The 20,841-nt window shown below is 28.9% G+C and overlaps 1 protein-coding gene across 1 annotated transcript in view; it reads left to right on the top strand.

Moving 5' to 3' along the window:
* Window positions 1-20,841, top strand: part of LOC113369926 (CTP synthase) — a 181,320-nt gene that overhangs the window by 64,810 nt on the left and 95,669 nt on the right. The window contains exons 5-6 of the mRNA XM_026610548.1: window positions 5,565-5,686; window positions 5,759-6,013. Of these exons, the coding sequence (XP_026466333.1) occupies window positions 5,565-5,686; window positions 5,759-6,013 (377 nt within the window). The remainder of the gene's footprint in view (window positions 1-5,564; window positions 5,687-5,758; window positions 6,014-20,841) is intronic.

The following is a 20,841-nucleotide window of genomic DNA, read 5'->3' as shown; positions in this document are numbered from 1 at the left end:
AAAAACTTATTTTCAAGTTTTCATCCAGTAAATGACGATTTTTTAACATTATTCATTATAAATAATATAGACAAGATCAGTACAAATAGAATGACGCAAACAGTTTTCCGATATCTCTCATATTTCCGACAAAAAGTGAGTTTGAAAAAAGGGGCCACTTTCACATGTTTTCACTGATATCTCGGCCAAATGATGAGCTACGGATTTGAAATTTGGTATATCGAATTTTCTCGAAAATACCTATAAAATGGCATCAAAATAATTTAAATACCAGGGTGGGGCCAATTCTGTATGGAAACGCGCCCAGACCCTTTATTTATATATTATTTTTATATATTTGTGTTTGTGTGTAATAAATTATTTCAATTTCAATTTCATATCTTAAAATTTAATATTTGTTTTAAAATGCACAAATATATTATATGATTAATATTTTATATAATTATTCCTAAATAAAAGATGAAAAATATACAAAATAAATAAGAATGGTTCATCGGCATTTGATTTTTATTTATGCCACAGCAATGTAATGCAAGTATATTAAGAGGTTAGGGGTTCTTGAATTTTTGAAAAATCGATTGTTATTTTTTTGCATTTTCATTAAGTGTAATATCTTGAAAATGTTTTCTGAAAATTTCAAGTTGACTCGATGATTACTTTTTGAGTTATTAGACTCCTAACAGCGCGCTGACGCAAGTGGATAGCTCGATACTTATACTCAAGATTATTCTCAGTCACCTCCTGATGTTTTAAAAGCTTTTAAACCGATTTACAACGATCTCAGCAATGATAATTTACTTTCATGATGTGTAGTTCAAGATTGAATCCATAATCAGAAAACATTAAAAGATTCAACCAACTAGTGTAAAAAATATGTCTAAAAATCGTGAATACTAGTTCAGCTATCGTACAAATAGCTGAATACATATACATAATCATTATTATTGATTATGGATACCCTAGTACCTAATTGTGGATATAATTCCCATTAGTATGCTGAAAAATTGGATGCTGCACGTGTGAAAGTGGCAGATCAGTGCGCCAACGAGAACACTCGGGGAGCCAGAATGCTTCGTAGGCAACAGCAAATAGGAATTTTGGAAACTTGCACAATGACTGATAAACTATTATATGGCGCAGAAATAGATGACTCGGTTTAAGTAATTCAATAATTCGAATTTCTGTACGTAAATCCAATGTGAAACTTTAAACGCGTTTTTCTCAAAACTATGTTTTTCGAACCGGTGATCACTGTAACTCAAAAACCGTTTAGTAAATTTTAATGAAATTTATACAGAATTAGAATACATAATAAACACGGGCCTGATCGAAGGATTTTTATTTTTTCAAAAATTTAAATTTTCTAAGACCAATAAACTGTTAATTTTTTACCAAAAAATCTAGATTTTTTTTTCTGATGCTGCCATTTTGTTATTTTTTGCAAAAAAAAGAAAACCTTCAATCATGTCCAGGATTATCTATTTATAAAACTATTTTTTGTATTTGATTGATTTTAGATGTATCTCTAATTTAATAGTACGGGAGGTAGCAACGTTTTCGAGCAAGCATTTTAGTCAGGCTGGTTTTTTGGTATGTGGTCCTTAGTGCTCTCTCGGTTAGAGTATGGGCCGTCTGGCAGCTGGAAGTGGTTGCGTTAATTAGTGCGCAGCCAATTTGTACAGCGCGATTTCAAAATTTTGAAAGCATTTTAGTCAGTCCAATTTTCGTTTTTTTGACTTCGAATAGGTTCACCAGACTCAAATTTTTGTTGCCAGACATTTTGGGCGCTGCTAAATATGTGCCAGACGCCAATTTATTTATTAATTTTTTTAAAAATTCAAATCATTTTAGTTTTTACTAGACAGAAAACCATCAGAAAAATCAAGTAACTACATTAGACAGATGTGTTTGTTATAAACTTCTCTGCAAAATTGTGTTTATACCATTTTTCTTTAGAATCACCGTTTCTTACAAGTTGCCATCTGGAAAGTTAAAAAATTCATATTCCTCATAATATGCAGCTTTTATAAATACATCATCGAAGGTGAATTATGAGTGAAAAATAAAAATCCATTGATTTGTTTTGGATAGATGAGTTTAATGAGTCTTTTGATATATCACATTGTAGTATTATTGTTCCAGTGTGGGAGGGTTGCATACCTGATTGTTTTGAAGGAATTAATCAAAATGATTATGTATAAATGAATGCGAGGAGTGTTATAACATCCAAAGTGCTTAAACAGTTATCGTATTGAATAAATGTGCCAGTTTCTAGTACCAACACATGAGAAGGAAGATAAACTATAGCTACATTACTATATTATTGTATCATTAAGCCATAAGACGAATAAATCTGTATAATACACGTTTTTATTCGTTGTTAAAAAAACGATATTCCCAATTATAATCTTGATTTAAGAGACCTAGGTCGAATGACTATCATTATATAGTGATACTTATTGATCTAAAATGATCTCATTTCAATTTTTGAATTATTAATTACACTTCGATTTTTAAAAAACATTGCTCAATTTACAGCTAGAAGCTGAAAGAAAGAAGAGCGGAGAATGTTTGCTGTACAATATATATTGTATATATATATACTAGAATTTTTAGATTCTATTCTAGGGGTAGCTTGAACTGGTAAGATAGCAAAACTAATATTACCAGTATTAAGTATAGGTATGTGTTAAAAGCGATAAAAAAAATTGCGTATAGCAAAAATTATTATTATTGTCAGTTCTCATTGCAAAACTTAAAATATATGATATTCTTAGGAAATTGACGATGTTACTTAACCACTGTCGAGTCAAATTTTTGAAAATATTAACAGCAATATTTTAGAATCATTAACATATTTTTTAGAGCTAGTAAAATTAAAAAATTGACTAATATGATGCAATTTTTATTCTCTTTTCTAATTAAGTCTTTATTTAATTTTATTTTATTTGTTTTATGAAAATATTATTGAAAATGCACTAACTTTAAATAGTATACGTATAGCGCTCTTACGAGTATAATAGTTTTTTGTTTCATTCGCGCCAATGTATTTGGCGATTGTCTCACTCTGTCTACTAGTATCATATTGCCAAACTTTTTTTGTTGCCAGACATGCTTAACAACCACAGAAACGTCTGGCAAATTAATTTTATGTTTCTTGACCCTTAATGAACATAATACTAAAATTTCAGACGGACTAAAATGATTTGAATTTTTAAAAAAATTAATAAATAAATTGGCGTCTGGCACTTATTTAGCAGCGCCCAAATGCTGACTAAAATGCTTGTTTTGAAAACGTTGCTAGTTCTTATACTATAAGGAGTTATGATGGTCACCGCCAGGACCGTTTTTTGAAACAAGGCCAACAAATACAGCTATAACTTTGGGAATATTTATTATTTTTTCCTAAAATTTTTGTTACTTCAAGTCAAAACATTGTATAATAATGCCGTATTAATATTTTTGTAAAAAAACATAGTTTAATAACTAATAATTGTAAAAAAAATACTGAAAATTCTCATTTTTCTGATCCTCCAATTACCCCTAACCCCTTAAGTTAGTCATAAAAATAATAAATAATATATGACAATCATTAAACATAAATTATTAAACATAAAAAAAATCAAATGCCGTTGAACTATTCTTATTTATTTTGTATATTTTTCATCTTTTATTTAGGAATAATTATATAAAATATTAATCAGATAATATATTTGTGCATTTTATACAGACACACACACAAATTGTCAGGTCTATTTCAACTTTTGAATGTGTTCTACCTTATAGACTAAAACTAAATTTTGGATAGCGTAAGAAAAATTAATATCCTTTCTGACGATGCTAATTAAAAATTAGTCCAAACAACCGCACTACCGGAAAGTTTGAAACAAACTAGTTGGTTTGGTATTTAGCCTTGAGGCAAGTTACATGAACATCCCGATATGTGTAAATATTCGACTTAATAAAAAAAAATGTGTAAATAATATACTTCATCAATCCTACTTAAAAAAAAACGATAATAATTTTAGCAAAGTTTGACGAATTTTTAAAATTAAACTACTTGTTATAAGGCCGTAATATAACAGTAAGTTCTATAAGACCATGATGTATATCGCCAAAAAAAGTTCCATGGAAATCGGGTTAAATTTTTTTACAAGAAAACTCGGTAGATTTTCACCTAAAATTAATCAGTACCATTCCCAACTAATATCTTTCGAACAGTTTTTGATTTTTTAAAATCGGTTCGGTAGGATGAGCTTAAATGTGCACGAAAAGTTCAACACTTTTCAACAGTTAATTACAAGAAAACGGCTCGGTAGATTTTCACCTAAAATTAATCAGTACCATTCCCAACTAATATATTTCGAACAGTTTTTGATTTTTTAAAACCGGTTCGGTAGGATGAGCTTCAATGTGGACGAAAAGTTTAACACTTTTTTTTCAAATTGCAAAGAAGCGGCTTGGCAGATCGTCGCACAAAACTGACAAATGATAGTCCTTACCGAAATACATCAAATGGCTTTTAAATTTCTTAAATCGGTTCAGGCGTTTTTGAGAAAACGTCGATCAAAAGTCTAATTTTGACAAATGCCAAAAAAAACGATACCAATTTTTGCAAACTTTGACGAAGTTTTAAAGCTGAATCAGTTGTCCTAGGGCCGTAATATTTTAGTATAATCTAGAAGACTATGGTATCTACCGTCAAAAAATAATCATAAAAATCGTCGATTTTTTGTTTTAAACTTTATTACAAGAAAACGGCCCGGCCGATCTCTACCAAAAACTAATCAGCACGATTCCCAATTAATATCTTTCAAACGGTTTTTGAATTTTCAAAATCGATTCAGAATTGCGGGCTAAAACGTAGACGAAAATTTTTTCGCATTTCTGCGATTTATAAAGAAACGGCTTGGCCGATCGTCGCACAAAACTGACAAACAATAGTTCTCGTCGAGATACATAGAATGGCTTTTAAATTTTTGAAATCGGCCCAGCCGTTTTTGAGAAAACGTCGATTTACGGCAAAAAATCTGTTCACATACACACACACACACATACTTTTTCCAAATTTGGTCTCATTCGATTCAGAATGGCTTGAAACGACGAGAAAACATAAAATTAGAGAATCGGATTTTTTTATGAAAACATAAACTTCTCCTTCGGGAAGTTAAAAATTGTTTTTACTTTTTCATAAACTAACAAATGATTATTCAACAATATTTATTATTAACAATATAGTCGACATCGATGTGAATAGAATCCCGTTATTTGTTTGTCGATATCTTTTACAGTTGCGACATAAAATGACTTTGAAAAAAGGGGCCACTTCTGCATATTTTCAATGATATCTCGGCCAAATGATGAGCTACGGATTCGAGATTTGGTATTTCGGATTTTTTCGAAAAAAGCTATAAAATGGCATCAAAAACATTTAAATACCAGGGTGGGGCCAATTCTGTATGGAAACTCGATCAGACCCTTTAACATAACAAACTACAGAACTGAACAAATTATATATGTATAACCTGTTCTTATTTAATACAAAAATTGAACTTATTTTGCAGGTCATATGCATTCATGATTTAACGTCAATTTATCATGTTCCTATTTTATTGGATTCTCAAGGAATTGTAAACTACTTTAAAGAACGTTTGCGACTGGATATACCATTGCCTAGGCCAAATAGGTATATAACTTTAAGTTAATATTGCCCGATCTTTGACGTATATACTAGCTTTGATATGATTTTGTTTTGTAGATTTATGCAAAAATGGCGAGATCTGGCAAAACGGGTAGATCAACTTCGTAAAGAAGTCAATATTGCTCTTGTTGGAAAATATACAAAATTGGAGGATGCATATACCTCTGTTATTAAAGCTTTACAACATGCTTCCATTTTAGCTGGCTATCGGCTACAGGTTAACTATATTTCCGCAACTGATCTGGAGTACGAAACGAAATTACAGAATCCTGTTCTCTATCATGAGGCTTGGCAGAAATTATGCAGGAGCGAGTAAGTTTCAAGATAAAATATCTACAAATATATGCAATATATATATATATATATATATATATATATATATATATATATATATATATATATAAAGCGAGAGGTTTTTCTTCAGATGTTGAAATAATATGACAAAATAGTTTCTTGGGCATCCATCCAGTAATTAAAAAACAGTTTTATTGAAAAATGTTTTTATTTAGAGAAACATACTTCAAGGTACACGGTCTCCAAACTGACAATATGTTCGTTTGGAATAACCTTTTTTATAATAAAATATATTATTTATTTAATTTTACAATTTTTTAAAAAAAATTTCATAACTTGACGTCTTACCAATTTTTTATTTCAAATTTAATAATTTTTTAGTGCAATTTTGTGTGTTTTTTTGTGTTATTTTTTAAAACTTATTTGTATGCACTGAAGATGGGTCAAATCAAGACCCGAAACGTATATTTCTCTAAATAAAAACATTTTTCAATAAAACTGTTTTTTAATTACTGGATAGATGCCCAAGAAACAATTTTATCATATATGTATATATATATATATATATATATATATATATATATACAGTAGCGGCGCGAGGCGTCGGCGGTGTCGGCGGCCGCCGACGGCCTCGCGCCTGGGGGGGCCTCGCAAGAGGCCCCGGAAAAATTTTAATTATTTAAAATTTAGTTATTTTCATACGGATGTGCGAGTAAAAAAGGTGATTAGTGGTTCACAGGCACTATCATTTTACTCTTTTATCTTTTATGGACATTATCTAATATCGTCTGTCAACACTATAGATTATTAAATCTAAACAACTTTGCGCAAGCTAATTCTCTGGTTGTTTATATTTGTGTATTTCTTATGTGAGCACTATGTAAATCATCGAAACAGTAATTAAATATTCGAGGAATAAAAGTAATCAATGTTCAATAAAAATTTATCAGTGAGAAATAACAATGAGATAATAGCAAAAACTGTTAATTTGAAACTAATCATTGTTTCACACCGTCAACACAAGCAATATATTTTTTTAAACATTCTATTGGGATGATCAGTTCTTTCAAATAAAATTGATAACCTTTTAAACTTTTTTTGTATCTCCAAAACCGCTAAACCTGCCTTTGACAATTTATCAACACAATTCGAATGTTTTTTAAATCCTTTAAATCGGTTGATCGGCTCTGATGTCGTCGACAAAAAATTAAAGCGTCTTAAAAAAAACGACATTTTGACATTTTTGAACCAATTTTAAAAATTCAAAAACTAATCGAAAGTTTTCAGTTGGCGATCGTCCTGAATTGTTTTTCGTCAAGATCGACCGCACAGTTTCTTCGTAATTTATTGTAAAAATCTTTTTTCAAAAACTTGTTAGTATCATCTAACATAAATTTTATGGAACTACGATAAATGATTAATTATAAAAACTCATTAACTTTTAGAATAATGGGACGAGCTTTTAGACCATGTGTACCTACTATGTGATGTGCGGATTTGTGCACTCAAATTAGTATGAACATAGATTTTTTAAATCTAATTAATCACTTGCAGATTGCAAAATTTTGTCTAATTAGTTATTAAGTCGGTGATTTCCAACCATTTTTTATTCATAATGATCGAGAAAACATAAAATTTACTAATAAAATGGTTGGGCAAAGGGAAACTTTTTTGCGATAAATATTTAATTTTAGTGCTTTTTTAATAGCTGGAGAACTAACCATTTTTGCCGAAGAGTTTGTTTATTTTAACTTGTGTAATTTTTGTCTATTTCAATTGGTGTATTTATCTGATTAAAAATAAATTTCATATACAGTTATAGTAATCGCAAAAAAATCTAAAACAAAAAATTTTATATATCTTCAAAGATTTCTGAACATTTTGGCAAATTTTCGTCGACGATTTCGCGAACATGGATCAACCAATTTGAAAAATTCAGAAAACATTTGTCATGTATTGAAGGTAAGAAGACGTGCTGATTAGTTTTTGGCAAAACAGGATAAGCCGTTTCGAATATACGGGACAAAAAATGCCAAACTGATTACATTTTTAGGAAGGCAAGTCTAGCGGTTTTGGAAATCCAGTAAAAAAGCACAACAAAAGCCATTTGGCATATGCACATCAAATTATCAGATATTTTATAAAGATTTTAATTAATAGTGAGTTAAGTTAGACTGCAACGCGCCGTTTACGCGCTTCGATATTTCGTCTCTAAGCAGCTAACGCAACGTGATTGCTTTGAAAAAAAGTTCGAAATTTTCAACAAAATATTTCAAATTAAAAAAAGTCAATTTCTTTCACTTTTCAAATTTTTTAAAAGCTTTTCAAAAATTTAAATTACGGCACGAAAAGTGTCAGCAATTTGCCTTTAGGCATAATGCCATGTACCACTAGTCAACTTGCAACTGGCAAAAAAGGGGGCCTCGCAAACGAATTTCGCCGACGCCCACGAATGGTCTAGCGCCGCCACTGTATATATATGACTGTGCTTTTCATTATATTGGACAAACCTCGCAATATGTACACAAAAGAATGAGACAACATGAACTAAGTGTGGTCCACCACAAACAAAAAAATTTCAAAAGTACCCTAGTACAACACTCTATTGAAAGCGCCCATTCATTTAATTTCACTCCGAAGATCTTATATTATGAAAGTTGCATCTTTAGGAGATTATTCGCGGAAAGTTGTCTTATTCTTATGAATGTTTCTAACAGTGTCAACATTAGATCAGATCACAACCTATTACATGATACATATTTAAATTTTTTACACTTTTTGACAAACAATTAATATCGACTTCCTTTTAAGATCAATAATTTAAGTATTCACACCCTAACATATAAAAACACACACATACAATCTCACAGTTCTCGTTCAAGTGTTTACACGTGTTACACATGACTCACCAGATTTAGTTAGTTTGTTTTCAAAAGCCGATCGCACAACATCGAGAGAACAATATTATTTGTATTTTCAAATAATAATTTTAAAAAGGACAAAACTTTTAGTAATTTTGATTTACAAAATCTAATTATTCGGCGAAAAATAACTCACAATTTCATTTTTTGTTAAAAATCTTGTTTAGTGAAAAAGTGCTAACATATATTCAAACATACAGGTAATTAATTCAACTTTGTCATTAACCTTTTCTTAAAAAAATTTTCCATAACTTTCAAAAAAAAAAAAAAAAATTCTATTATGTTTAATATCCTGTTCTGATAATCCACTCATTTCTTTTTATCATTTTCATTTTGATCATATTATCATATTTCTGTACATTATTATATTTTTTTGCAATTAATTTATTATTTAAGAAAAATCTATTTTCTTTTCCTAAACATATTGTTTGCTCAAATCTCATCAAGATCATGTTTCTTGACAGATGTTCTGAAGATGAAACGTACCTAGTTCCGAAACGTCGACAGTAAATAAATAATTAAATAAAGAAATTGTTTATTAAAAACTTTTCTTGTTTTTTTATTACTTTTGGATTCTTGTTCGAAACTCTACAATATATATATATATATATATATATATATATATATATATATATATATATATATATATATTGAATGGTAGAATCTTGGATTTGTGTATATTTTGTAGAGTTTCGAACAAGAATCCAAAAATAATAAAAAATAAAAAAACAAGAAAAGTTTTTAATAAACAATTTCTTTATTTAATTATTTGTTTACTGTCGACGTTTCGGAACTAGGTACGTTCCATCTTCAGGACATCTGTCAAGAAACATGATCTTGATGAGATTTGAGCAACCAATATGTTTAGGAAAAGAAAATACATTCTTCTTAAATAATAAATTAATTGCAAAAAAATATAATAATGTACAGAAATATGATAATATGATCAAAATGAAAATGATAAAAATAAATGAGTGGATTATCAGAACAGGATATTAAACATAATAGAATTTTTTTTTTTTTTTTTGAAAGTTATGGAAATTTTTTTTAAGAAAAGGTTAATGACAAAGTTGAATTAATTACCTGTATGTTTGAATATATGTTAGCACTTTTTCACTAAACAAGATTTTTAACAAAAAATGAAATTGTGAGTTATTTTTCGCCGAATAATTAGATTTTGTAAATCTAAATCTGATTTGATAGATGTCCTGAAGATGGAACGTACCTAGTTCCGAAACGTCGACAGTAAACAAATAATTAAATAAAGAAATTGTTTATTAAAAACTTTTCTTGTTTTTTTATTTTTTATTATTTTTGGATTCTTGTTCGAAACTCTAATATATATATATATATATATATATATATATATATATATATATATATATATATATATATATATAAAGCGAGAGGTTTTTCTTCAGATGGTGAAATAATATGATAAAAATTGTTTCTTGGGCATCCATCCAATAATTAAAAAAACAGTTTTAATGCAAAATGTTTTAATTAAGAGAACATACGTTTCGGGTCCAGATTTGACCCATCTTCAGTGCTACAAATAAATATATCAGGGTTACAAATTAAGACAATATAAAAAATAATATAAAAGATACATAATTACAGACAAAAATAAGTAGAACCAATGTATATGAAAAGTATATATGAAAAACAACATAAAATAAACATATGTAAAGAAACTCACCATACAAATAAATTTTTTTAAAAAAATATAACACAAAGAACAACACAAAAATGTAAACGAAAAAATAAGTATGAAATAAAAAATTGAAAAAACATCTAGTTATGAAAATTGTAAAAATTAAAATAAATAATGTTTTATTGTAAAAAAGGTTATTCCAAAAACACATCTTGTTAGTTTGGTGACAGAATTACGTATGTGTAAACGAGAGTAAAATGCGGGCCTACGTGTTTGCACCGGAAAATAGTGGAAACTGTTTCGTCATTGGATGAGAGAACGGGATAGAGAGAATTTTAAGGGTTACAGTTATGAAGAATTTTCCAGCGATCATGCGCAAGGAACATAGAAATTTTTTTTAAATATGTAAGTCATCCATAATCAGACGGTTGAACAAAGTTGGATCAAAATGAAATATGTGGATCAAAATAAAAATATAGAAACAAAATAAAACCAAGATAGAACAATGTAAAAAATTGTGAAATAGAGAATTATATTAAGAAAAAGTATAAATATTAACTGAAAAAGATAAAAGTTAAAAAAAAAAAACAAGTTATTAATAATTAAAAAACAACATATATATGTATATAACGCAACACAATAATTGTAACAAATGCATACACATACACAAAACATAACTAACATAAACAACCACATGCAAACATGCAATTACAACATATATGTAAAATCCAAATATACACACAAATGCAACATATATGCCCATACATGTATATCCACAAACATAAATATGTATATATGTACATATACACATACATAAATATACGCATATATACATACTCGTATATACATACATATATTACATAAAAGAATTGTTACGAAGTATTGCGCATATTGAAAAAATTGTTCGAAGCATCGCGGTAAATATTGCAAAGAGAAGCCGAATCAAAACGTTTGTTAATAGTAGGTAATATTTGTATAAAAATACTCTCAGCAAACTTCCTGCGTAAAGTGTTGGCTTCTCGATGAATAATTCTTGGATTGGTGAAATTAAAAGAATGTTTAAAGTTGGAGACATGTTCGGTGTTTATTTGTATGGTGAGTTTCTTTACATATGTTTATTTTATGTTGTTTTTCATATATACTTTTCATATACATTGTTTCTACTTATTTTTGTCTGTAATTATGTATCTTTTATATTATTTTTTATATTGTCTTAATTTGTAACCCTGATATATTTATTTGTAGCACTGAAGATGGGTCAAATCTGGACCCGAAACGTATGTTCTCTTAATTAAAACATTTTGCATTAAAACTGTTTTTTTAATTATTGGATGGATGCCCAAGAAACAATTTTTATCATATATATATATATATATATATATATATATATATATATATATATATATATATATATATATATATATATATATATATTAAAGAAGTTAGTTTTGATGTTGAGAAATATGAGTAAGTTCTTCAAGGGCATACATCAAATAAAAGGCAAAGATTTAGAAGTTAATCTTTAATTTTTCCAAACGTTTCGACATAGTATTTTATATCATCATCAGTGGATCTACAGAATGAATATTGAAAAATTAATATAAACTAGGAAAAAATGACAGAAATTGGAAAAAGAACTATAGATATAAGTAATATAATTATAACAATAACAATTATTCTTAACAGATAAATAAACAAGAGAAATGAAAAGTAAAAAGTAATATATACAAACATACAAAAGCGTAATATATATACATAAATATACACACAAACATGTACGTATATATAAACATATACATACGGACATGTACATATGTATATATACACATATATACATACATACACATACACACATACATATATACATACATACATACATATATATATATATATATATATATATATATACATATACATACATATGCAATACAGACACATACACATATATAGACAATGAAGGTAACTTACATAAATATGGTCTTACATCAGTAGCTAGCGCAAGGAACATAATTTTACACTATCATATATACATTAACTTGTTTTTTTTATATTATTTTGTTGAACAGAGCATAGCAAAATATTTGTGAAATATATAATATATTTTGCACAGAGAACGTAGTTTATGTGACAGAACCCGAGGCTTTAGTAACATGTGTTTAAAAATTATTTGAAGAGACCGTTTGAGGGAATAACTATTTTACAATCGGCGGGTTTTTTACAATCAGTGTTTCGAAGTATGGGTGAGAGGCTAAGAATCAAAGTTCGGGATCGGACCGCGCAAGGGTAGGTTTACAGGTTCGGAATTGCGTAGGTTAAGAGGAAACAAATTTGGAAATATTATTAAGTATCACCTGATAATTTTCACAGAGTAAGGAGGCATCATGGCGTTTATTAATACAAAATTTGGAGATGCTGATTAGACAAGATTCAGCAAATCTTCTCTGAATAATGTTCCGTTCGTGATAAAGTATACTAGCGTTATAAAAGTCAAAAGAATGTTTAAAATTTTTTATATGTTCTGTTATCATGGTTTGATTTTGTCGTGGGTTTTTAGAGTTATTATCATGTTGTTTTAGTCGTTTTATTAAATTTTGTCCAGTTTCACCTATGTAAATGGAATCACAATCATTGCATTTTAATTTATAAACAATATTTGATGTGCGTTCCAAACTAGTGGGTGATTTGAGGTTGGAAAAAAGGGAGCTAAGGGTTAAGTCTATGTTACAAATTAATCTTAATCTTAAAAAAAACAAGTTAATGTATATATGATAGTGCAAAATTATGTTCCTTGCGCTAGCTACTGATGTAAGACCATATTTATGTAAGTTACTTTCATTGTCTATATATGTGTCTGTATTGTATATGTATGTATATACACATATATATATATATATATATGTGTATGTATGTATATATGTATGTGTGTATGTGTATGTATGTATATATGTGTATATATACATATGTACATGTCCGTATGTATATGTTTATATATACGTATTATTCGTATGTATATATGCATATGTGTACGTGTTTTTTACATGTATATCATATATACATGTTTGTTTGTGTGTATATTTATGTATATATATTACGCTTTTGTATGTTTGTATATATTTCTTTTTACTTTTCATTTCTCTTGTTTATTTATCTGTTAAGTATAATTGTTATTGTTATAATTATATTACTTATATCTATAGTTTTTTTTCCAATTTCTGTCATTTTTTCCTAGTTTATATTAATTTTTCAATATTCATTCTGTAGATCCACTGATGATGACATAAAATACTATGTCGAAACGTTTGGAAAAATTAAAGATTAACTTCTAAATCTTTGCCTTTTATTTGATGTATGCCCTTGAAGAACTTACTCATATATATATATATATATATATATATATATATATATATATGTATATATATATACGTATATATATATATATGATTTAGTAGTTAATTTTGATGTTGAAATATATGAGTGAGTTCTTGAGGGCGATACATCAAACAATGTTTGATGTATCGCCCTCAAGAACTCACTCATATATATATATATATATATATATATATATATATATATATATATATATATATATTGGAGCGATTTACATGACGTCGTTGTTGATGCTTCGATAGTGGACTGTAATTTTTATTAATCGACGAAATGCGAAATCCCCACGATGATTGTGTTAAAAAATGAAACTTCTCTTAGATTCACATTAAATTTATTCTATATACTATTTTACAAAACACCTCCTTATTCTTTGCCTGTTTATGCTAGACTGAATATTTATTTGAATTTCAGGCCCGACGGAATACATTTTACAATCTTATTTTATAACCTAATTACATGAGCCGTCGAACCTGGGCAAGATCGTTCCCTATTTATGGGATTAACAAAATTTTCCTGACCGTTGTATGTAATAATATTTTACAATTTTACGGCGACGTTTACACCAGATGTTTTAGTTTAAAAAATCATCCATCCTCCGCCGCCTTAATTATTCACTTATAATTAAGATCAGTAATCAATATAAGAAATTTAATGCAATGATATGTATATGTAAATACTAATTATAATTACAAAGTAATTGTATATATGACATATATTTGAACAGAGTTAACCAAAAAATATTTCCTAAATATGATATGAATATCTAACACAGAATTATTCAAAGTTAATCATGTTTTTATGAGGTTACATATTAATAATTTACATCCTAGTAAATAATGAAACGAATGATTTTGTCAAAATTGTAAGGAAAATTTGTTACTAAGTTCAATAAAATTAACTTTATCATTAACCATCATTCTTAATACCAATTTTAAAATTATTGTACTGCAAAAATAATATAAAGCACAATATAATATTAATTCTATAAAAATCAATTCTAGTTCCCAACTTTTACTGGTAAAATGCACAACTTTAGTAATGGATCTTACAAATTTATCATTGTTTATCTTTACAGAAGCTTTTATTACCCGTGCAATGCTTTCCAAAAATGCGGTAAGCGCTTTGTATATCAAAAAATGCCCGAGCCTCAAAAACATAAGTTTATCCATATCATTGAAAATGCTTATTGGTCTTGAATCAATTATGGATTCTATCCGTATTACTAATTTATAACCGTAGGTGGCGTGAGAAATTAAATCGGCGGTTGTCTGTACTAGCCATATTTCAGGTATTAGATGCATTTCCGTTATATTTTCCACAGACTGTATTAATAAGCTGGTTTGTATAATAATCCAGCGTAAAGTATCGCTAAACTCAATCAAATATTGCGTTTTGTCTATTTCCAAATTTAAGAACTTAATGGTAATTTTATATAATTTTATGAGCGATAGCGCAGCGCATATTTCAAGCCTAGAGAGTGTTGTACTTTTAACAGAGCTTATCATAAGTTTTGAATATGATAAGTATATTGTAGGTTCTCTACCACAGTAAACAGTCGTAATAGCTCTCATAGATACTTCACAAAAACTGAAACTGAAAAATTTAATCCTACAATTTTTTCTCAAATGTAAAAAGTAACGTAAAATAAGTATATTTTTTATGAGAAATATATTATTTTCAAAAAGACGGCGACGGGTCATGATGCAGCTATTTACAGCTTCGTTCAAACCTGTCATTAACTGTCGTATGTCTTGCGTTGCGAAATTAGCTAGAGCTACGCATGGCGAAAGAATACCGAAACACACAGAAAATTTGGCAATAGACGAGAAAAAAGCTCGAATTGTTACTTGGAATGATAAAATGCAGTTGATCGGAAAAACGTGAAATGCATAGCTGACTGGCTCCCATAGCAACCCCAAGGAATTTAATTTTTTTATATTGTCGGTTACATAAAAATCATTGGATTCAAGATTTTAAACTGGTATTGAATCAAGGATACTAACTTCGTTGATAACCCATGGCAATTGGAAATTATCATGTTTACAAGTTCGAGTTATCCTTTTCCTAAACCCTTTTGTCTTTTCCAATAAATTTGGCTCAAAAGTAATGTCAGCTTCGTAAAAATGATTTTGAATATCGTATGAAACTAAAGAATAATTTTTTCCTGCATCAAATACTAGAGCTGTTAAGAACCGTCATTTTCAAGAACCGGTTCCAAAGTCCAAAAAGGACCCGGTTCCGGAAGAACCGTGAACGGTTCCAACCCGGAAAAGTCCGGATCGATCCGGCTACTTTTTTCTTATTAACTTCCCGTATGGTAAGTTATTGTAATGGGCCGAAAATCAAAATTGAAATTTTTTACTTTTCTCGACGTTTTGAAGGTTTCTGAACGTTTTGGCATACCTCAGAAAAAATTGATGTGTGTGTGTGTGTATGTATGTATGGATACAAATTTCCAGTCACGTTTTCGGGCGCACGGATCAACCGATTTGAATGGTTCAAGAAACATTCGATTCCTATTGATATGATCAGTTTTTGGCAAAGGAAGGTCCAGCAGTTACGGAGATAAAGAGCAAAGAGTGCAGAAAATAGAAATCGAGCTTTTGAGAGAATGGAGCATCCGGATTTGAATGATCTAAAAAAACATTCAATTAGTAATGATTGGGAGAAGTGTTTATTAGTTTTTGGCAAAGGCAGGCCCAGCCATTTCGAAGATACGGAGCTAAATGTGTAAAAAATGGCAGTTTTTGAGAGAACTAAGCGTCCGATTTAAATGATTCAAAGAAAATTCTGCTTGTCTTAACAAAATAATTGATTTTGGAAAAAAAATATTTTGTTTCAATTTTTTTTTTCAAAAAAATTTTTTTTGTATATCGAAAATAATTCAGATTTTACTTTTAATTCTGACTATAGTTCTAATATACTTCAAACAAATAATTTCAACTTTGCAATTCAGTTTATATAATTCTTATAAATATTAGACAATGTTACAATATTTATAATAATCTATTTGAAAACATTCAGTATCCTCGAACATTTCGTTACGGTACGGGAAGTTCCAGCAATTTGCCTTAAGGCACGATGCCATACACCCCACTAGTTTTTCTATTCAGTCACAAACATCCGTTTCAAGCTACGTGTTTCGCTTTTTGTTCTTGAAATTTTTTTTGTAACCCTTTGAATTTTTTAATATAATTATAATTAATATTTTTTTGTGCATTACTATTTAGTTATATATTTGTTTGCCATTAATGCAATTCTCAAATTGGTAATTGTTCATTCGAATAATATTTAGTCTGCTTTCATTATTAGGTTATATGTAATTTTCATAAACTTTTAAATAAATAATTATAAACTTTTTCATAAACCAATAAATTTGAAGCATATTTTTAGTTTCTTTAGTTTTTAGTTTCTCAATTAAAGTTTTTGATATCCATAGCAAGAGGCGGTTTCTTTAGATCAGGAGAATTTACAAAACTGGCTGCATGTAGTATTAAAAAAATAACATATTATTAAAAGTATTTCAACAAAACGCCTTAGTTTAATTGAAATAAATAAAAAGTAATTTAATTTCTAAATTGTTAACTTCATAAAAATATACTTACTTACTTACTTACATAAAATACTTTGCTAACCTTATTTTTATACCTAAGCTCTTCCCATTATGTAATTCGACTCTTGCGAGAGAGCAAGTGGACCTTATGATCATAATATTAGTAAATGTACTAATACATATATATCTAAAGATTTCAAAGCAGAAGCTTACTTTTAGAGCCTGGCGATTGTACATCGACTCATAAATCGTAAAACAACAAATTTCAAAAATTTCTTCGAGTGTGCTAATTAATTTTGAAATATTGCATATTTTAAAATAGTGTTTCATATATAAATAACAAATATATGGAATAATATATACTTGAAACATAAACTAATTTATGTTACATAAACTGATTTTATTTAAAAAAAAAATGACAATTTTAAAAGTAGAATAGAAGTGTTTGTATTAACTTCTATATCGTTTGAAATGTTGTTGAAATGGATAAATATTTAGTTTCAGAAATAATAATTTAGACGGATTAACGAAATGCGGCTCTTGTAGTCGGGTGTTGTCTATTGAAAATAGTTGGAGGTCTTTCTGAAAACAAGTGTCAAAGTATGATTTGGAGAAGTCATTAAAATCAATATTTATGGGCTAAAGACTGATGGCTCTCAATGAAAAGATTTAGGCTAATACATATAACAATGTTTAATTTTTTATATTGTGTCGCAACACGTCTCCTATCCCTATCTATAAACAAAAAAAATCATCGCATGTGGCCTGTTTATCTGTGTTGCGAATGCTTTAAAGGGATGAACAGCGACAGTTCATCCTTTATACTGTCCTTTTCTAGCATTCGCAAAAGTTCCGATCTCTCTTTCTGCCCAAATACGAACTGTCGGGTAAATTGTACATAAGTTAAGTATACATATTCGGCAACGATTTATTGAACAAAATTAATAAATTTATAAATTCTTAAAGCTGAATTTTGAACTGAAATGTACTTAATTTATAATTCATTATTAAATTGGTAAAAAATCGTTGTAGATTTAATTAAAATCGTAAATAAAAATATTTTAACGGTTGATTACGAAGATAATACACGTTCGACACTAATCAGTACATCCTCAAATTTTTCGAATAGTAATATTCAAAATCGATTCAAATTTTTTAAGAAAAGGTTTTGAATGAACAACAGCTCAGTTTGTGAGAAAGTGAAAGGTAAACTAGTAGTGCTTGGCATCGTGCCTTAAGGCAAATTGCTGGAACTTCCCGTAACTAAAATCATTTTTTTAAAAAAAGATTTTTTTTAACTTTGAAAAACAGGCAAATGTGGTCTCTAACAATACAGAACGACTTATTAGCATAATATTATCCAGTCAGATTTTCTGGCTAAAACAAAGTACTCCTTCGCGAAAGTTATAATAGCTTTAACTTCTTTATTCGAATAAGTTAATTAATTTTGAATCGAAATTAGGCTTTGAAATGGAAATAAATAATGTCTTGAGTTCTTATATTTGAATATTTGAAATGTTGAGTTAAAATTAATCAGAATTAGAAATAATAATATAGGATATAAAAATAAAACGTTGTAGGTGACAAAAAAAATTAAAACTAGTGGGGTGTATGGCATCGTGCCTTAAGGCAAATTGCTGGAACTTCCCGTACTGTAACGAAATGATCGAGGAATATTAAATGTTTTAAAATAGATTATTATAAATATTGTAACATTGTCTATTTATATTTATATGAATTATATAAAATAAATTGGGAAGTTGAAATTATTTGTTTAAAGTATATTAGAACAAAAATAAAATAAAAATCTGAATTATTTTCAATATACAAAAAAAAATTTCTTGGAAAAAAAAAATTGAAGCAAAAATTTCTTTTTCCAAAATCAATTATTTTGTTAGAAAGTTTTTGGAATCATTCAAATCGGACGCTTAGTTCTCTTAAAAACTGCCATTTTTTGCACATTTAGCTCTGTATCTCCGAAACCGCTGGACCTGCCTTTGCCAAAAACTAATCTACCCTTCTCCCAGTCATTACGAATTGAATGCTTTTGGGATCATTCAAATCGGACGCTCCGATCTCTCAAAAACTCGATTTCTATTTTCTGCACTCTTTGCTCCGTATCTCCTAATCGGCTGGACCTGCCTTTTCTAAAAACTAATAAGCACATCTTCCTATAGGAATCGAATGTTTTTTAAACCATTTAAATCGGTTGATCCGCGCGCTCGAAAACGTGGAGGTATGCCAAAATATTCAGAAACCTTCAAAACGTCGAGAAATGTAAAAATTTTCAATTTAGATTTTCGGCCCATTACAATAACTTACCCTACGGGAAGTTAAAAAAAAAATGGAACCGTCGACGGTTCCCAAAATTTGGGAACCGGTTCCAAAACCGGTTCCGGAACCGGAACCGCGCTGGACCCGGATCCGGTTCACAGCTCTATCAAATACGAGTTGATTCAAGTATCGGTTAGCTAAAAAATGTGCAGAAGTAGATTTGTAAGTTACCATATTTAACTTAAAACGTTTAATTTTAACATCGGCATTTTCGCGCCATTGAATTTCTTTTAAATTGTGATATTTTTTCTTAACGAGAATTTGTTTGAATATTTTTACTACACCGGTAAACATAAAATTACAAGATTCATAACGTTCTAAATTGGTAAAAATATCTTGTTGTAGTTTGCGACTTACATAATGCATATCATTCAGAAAAATGTCCGATGATATTTTTGGGGACCCATAAAATACTACTCGAATTTTGTCACTTCCATTCATAAAAACGGCACGATTGGGCAAGTAATATTCAAATGAATTTAGTGTAATATTCCGTTCATAATTTTGAAGTTGAGAAGCTCGTGCTAAATTAATAGATTCATTTATAAAATCTTTGTATACTTTGTTTGCAATCCCGTGTTTTTGTTTAAGTGAGTTTCTAGACTTACAAATCTGCGGTTTGTTATTACCTTTTTTCGGAATTTCCGTGCGACTAAGCTCCTCCGACTCACAAAATCTCGATACTTTATTCAATAAAATATTTTTTACTGTAAACACCCTTTTACTATTTAACACATTCCCATTGTACGCGTTAATCTCGCCTGACAAAAATAACCCAAACACCGAGTCTTGCAATACCGGTAAATTATGGCCTAAAGAAATACTTCTGCCTTTTATTATCTCAAAGAACGAGCCTACACCGATTAGCAAATCAATATCGCCAGGTATATTAAAGTTTGGATCTGAAAGTGTAATGCTATCAGGTAAATTTAAAAGCGAAGGATCGATATATTGCGACGGGACCTTATTTGTAATTCTTTCTAATATAATAAAAGGT

Source organism: Ctenocephalides felis, unplaced genomic scaffold (genome assembly GCF_003426905.1).
Source record: "Ctenocephalides felis isolate EL2017-DRISC unplaced genomic scaffold, ASM342690v1 CF-g0.4_SCAFFOLD_01492, whole genome shotgun sequence".
NCBI lineage: Eukaryota > Metazoa > Arthropoda > Insecta > Siphonaptera > Pulicidae > Ctenocephalides > Ctenocephalides felis.
Note: the sequence above shows the minus strand (reverse complement) of the source record. Positions and strands in the feature narration are given on the sequence as shown.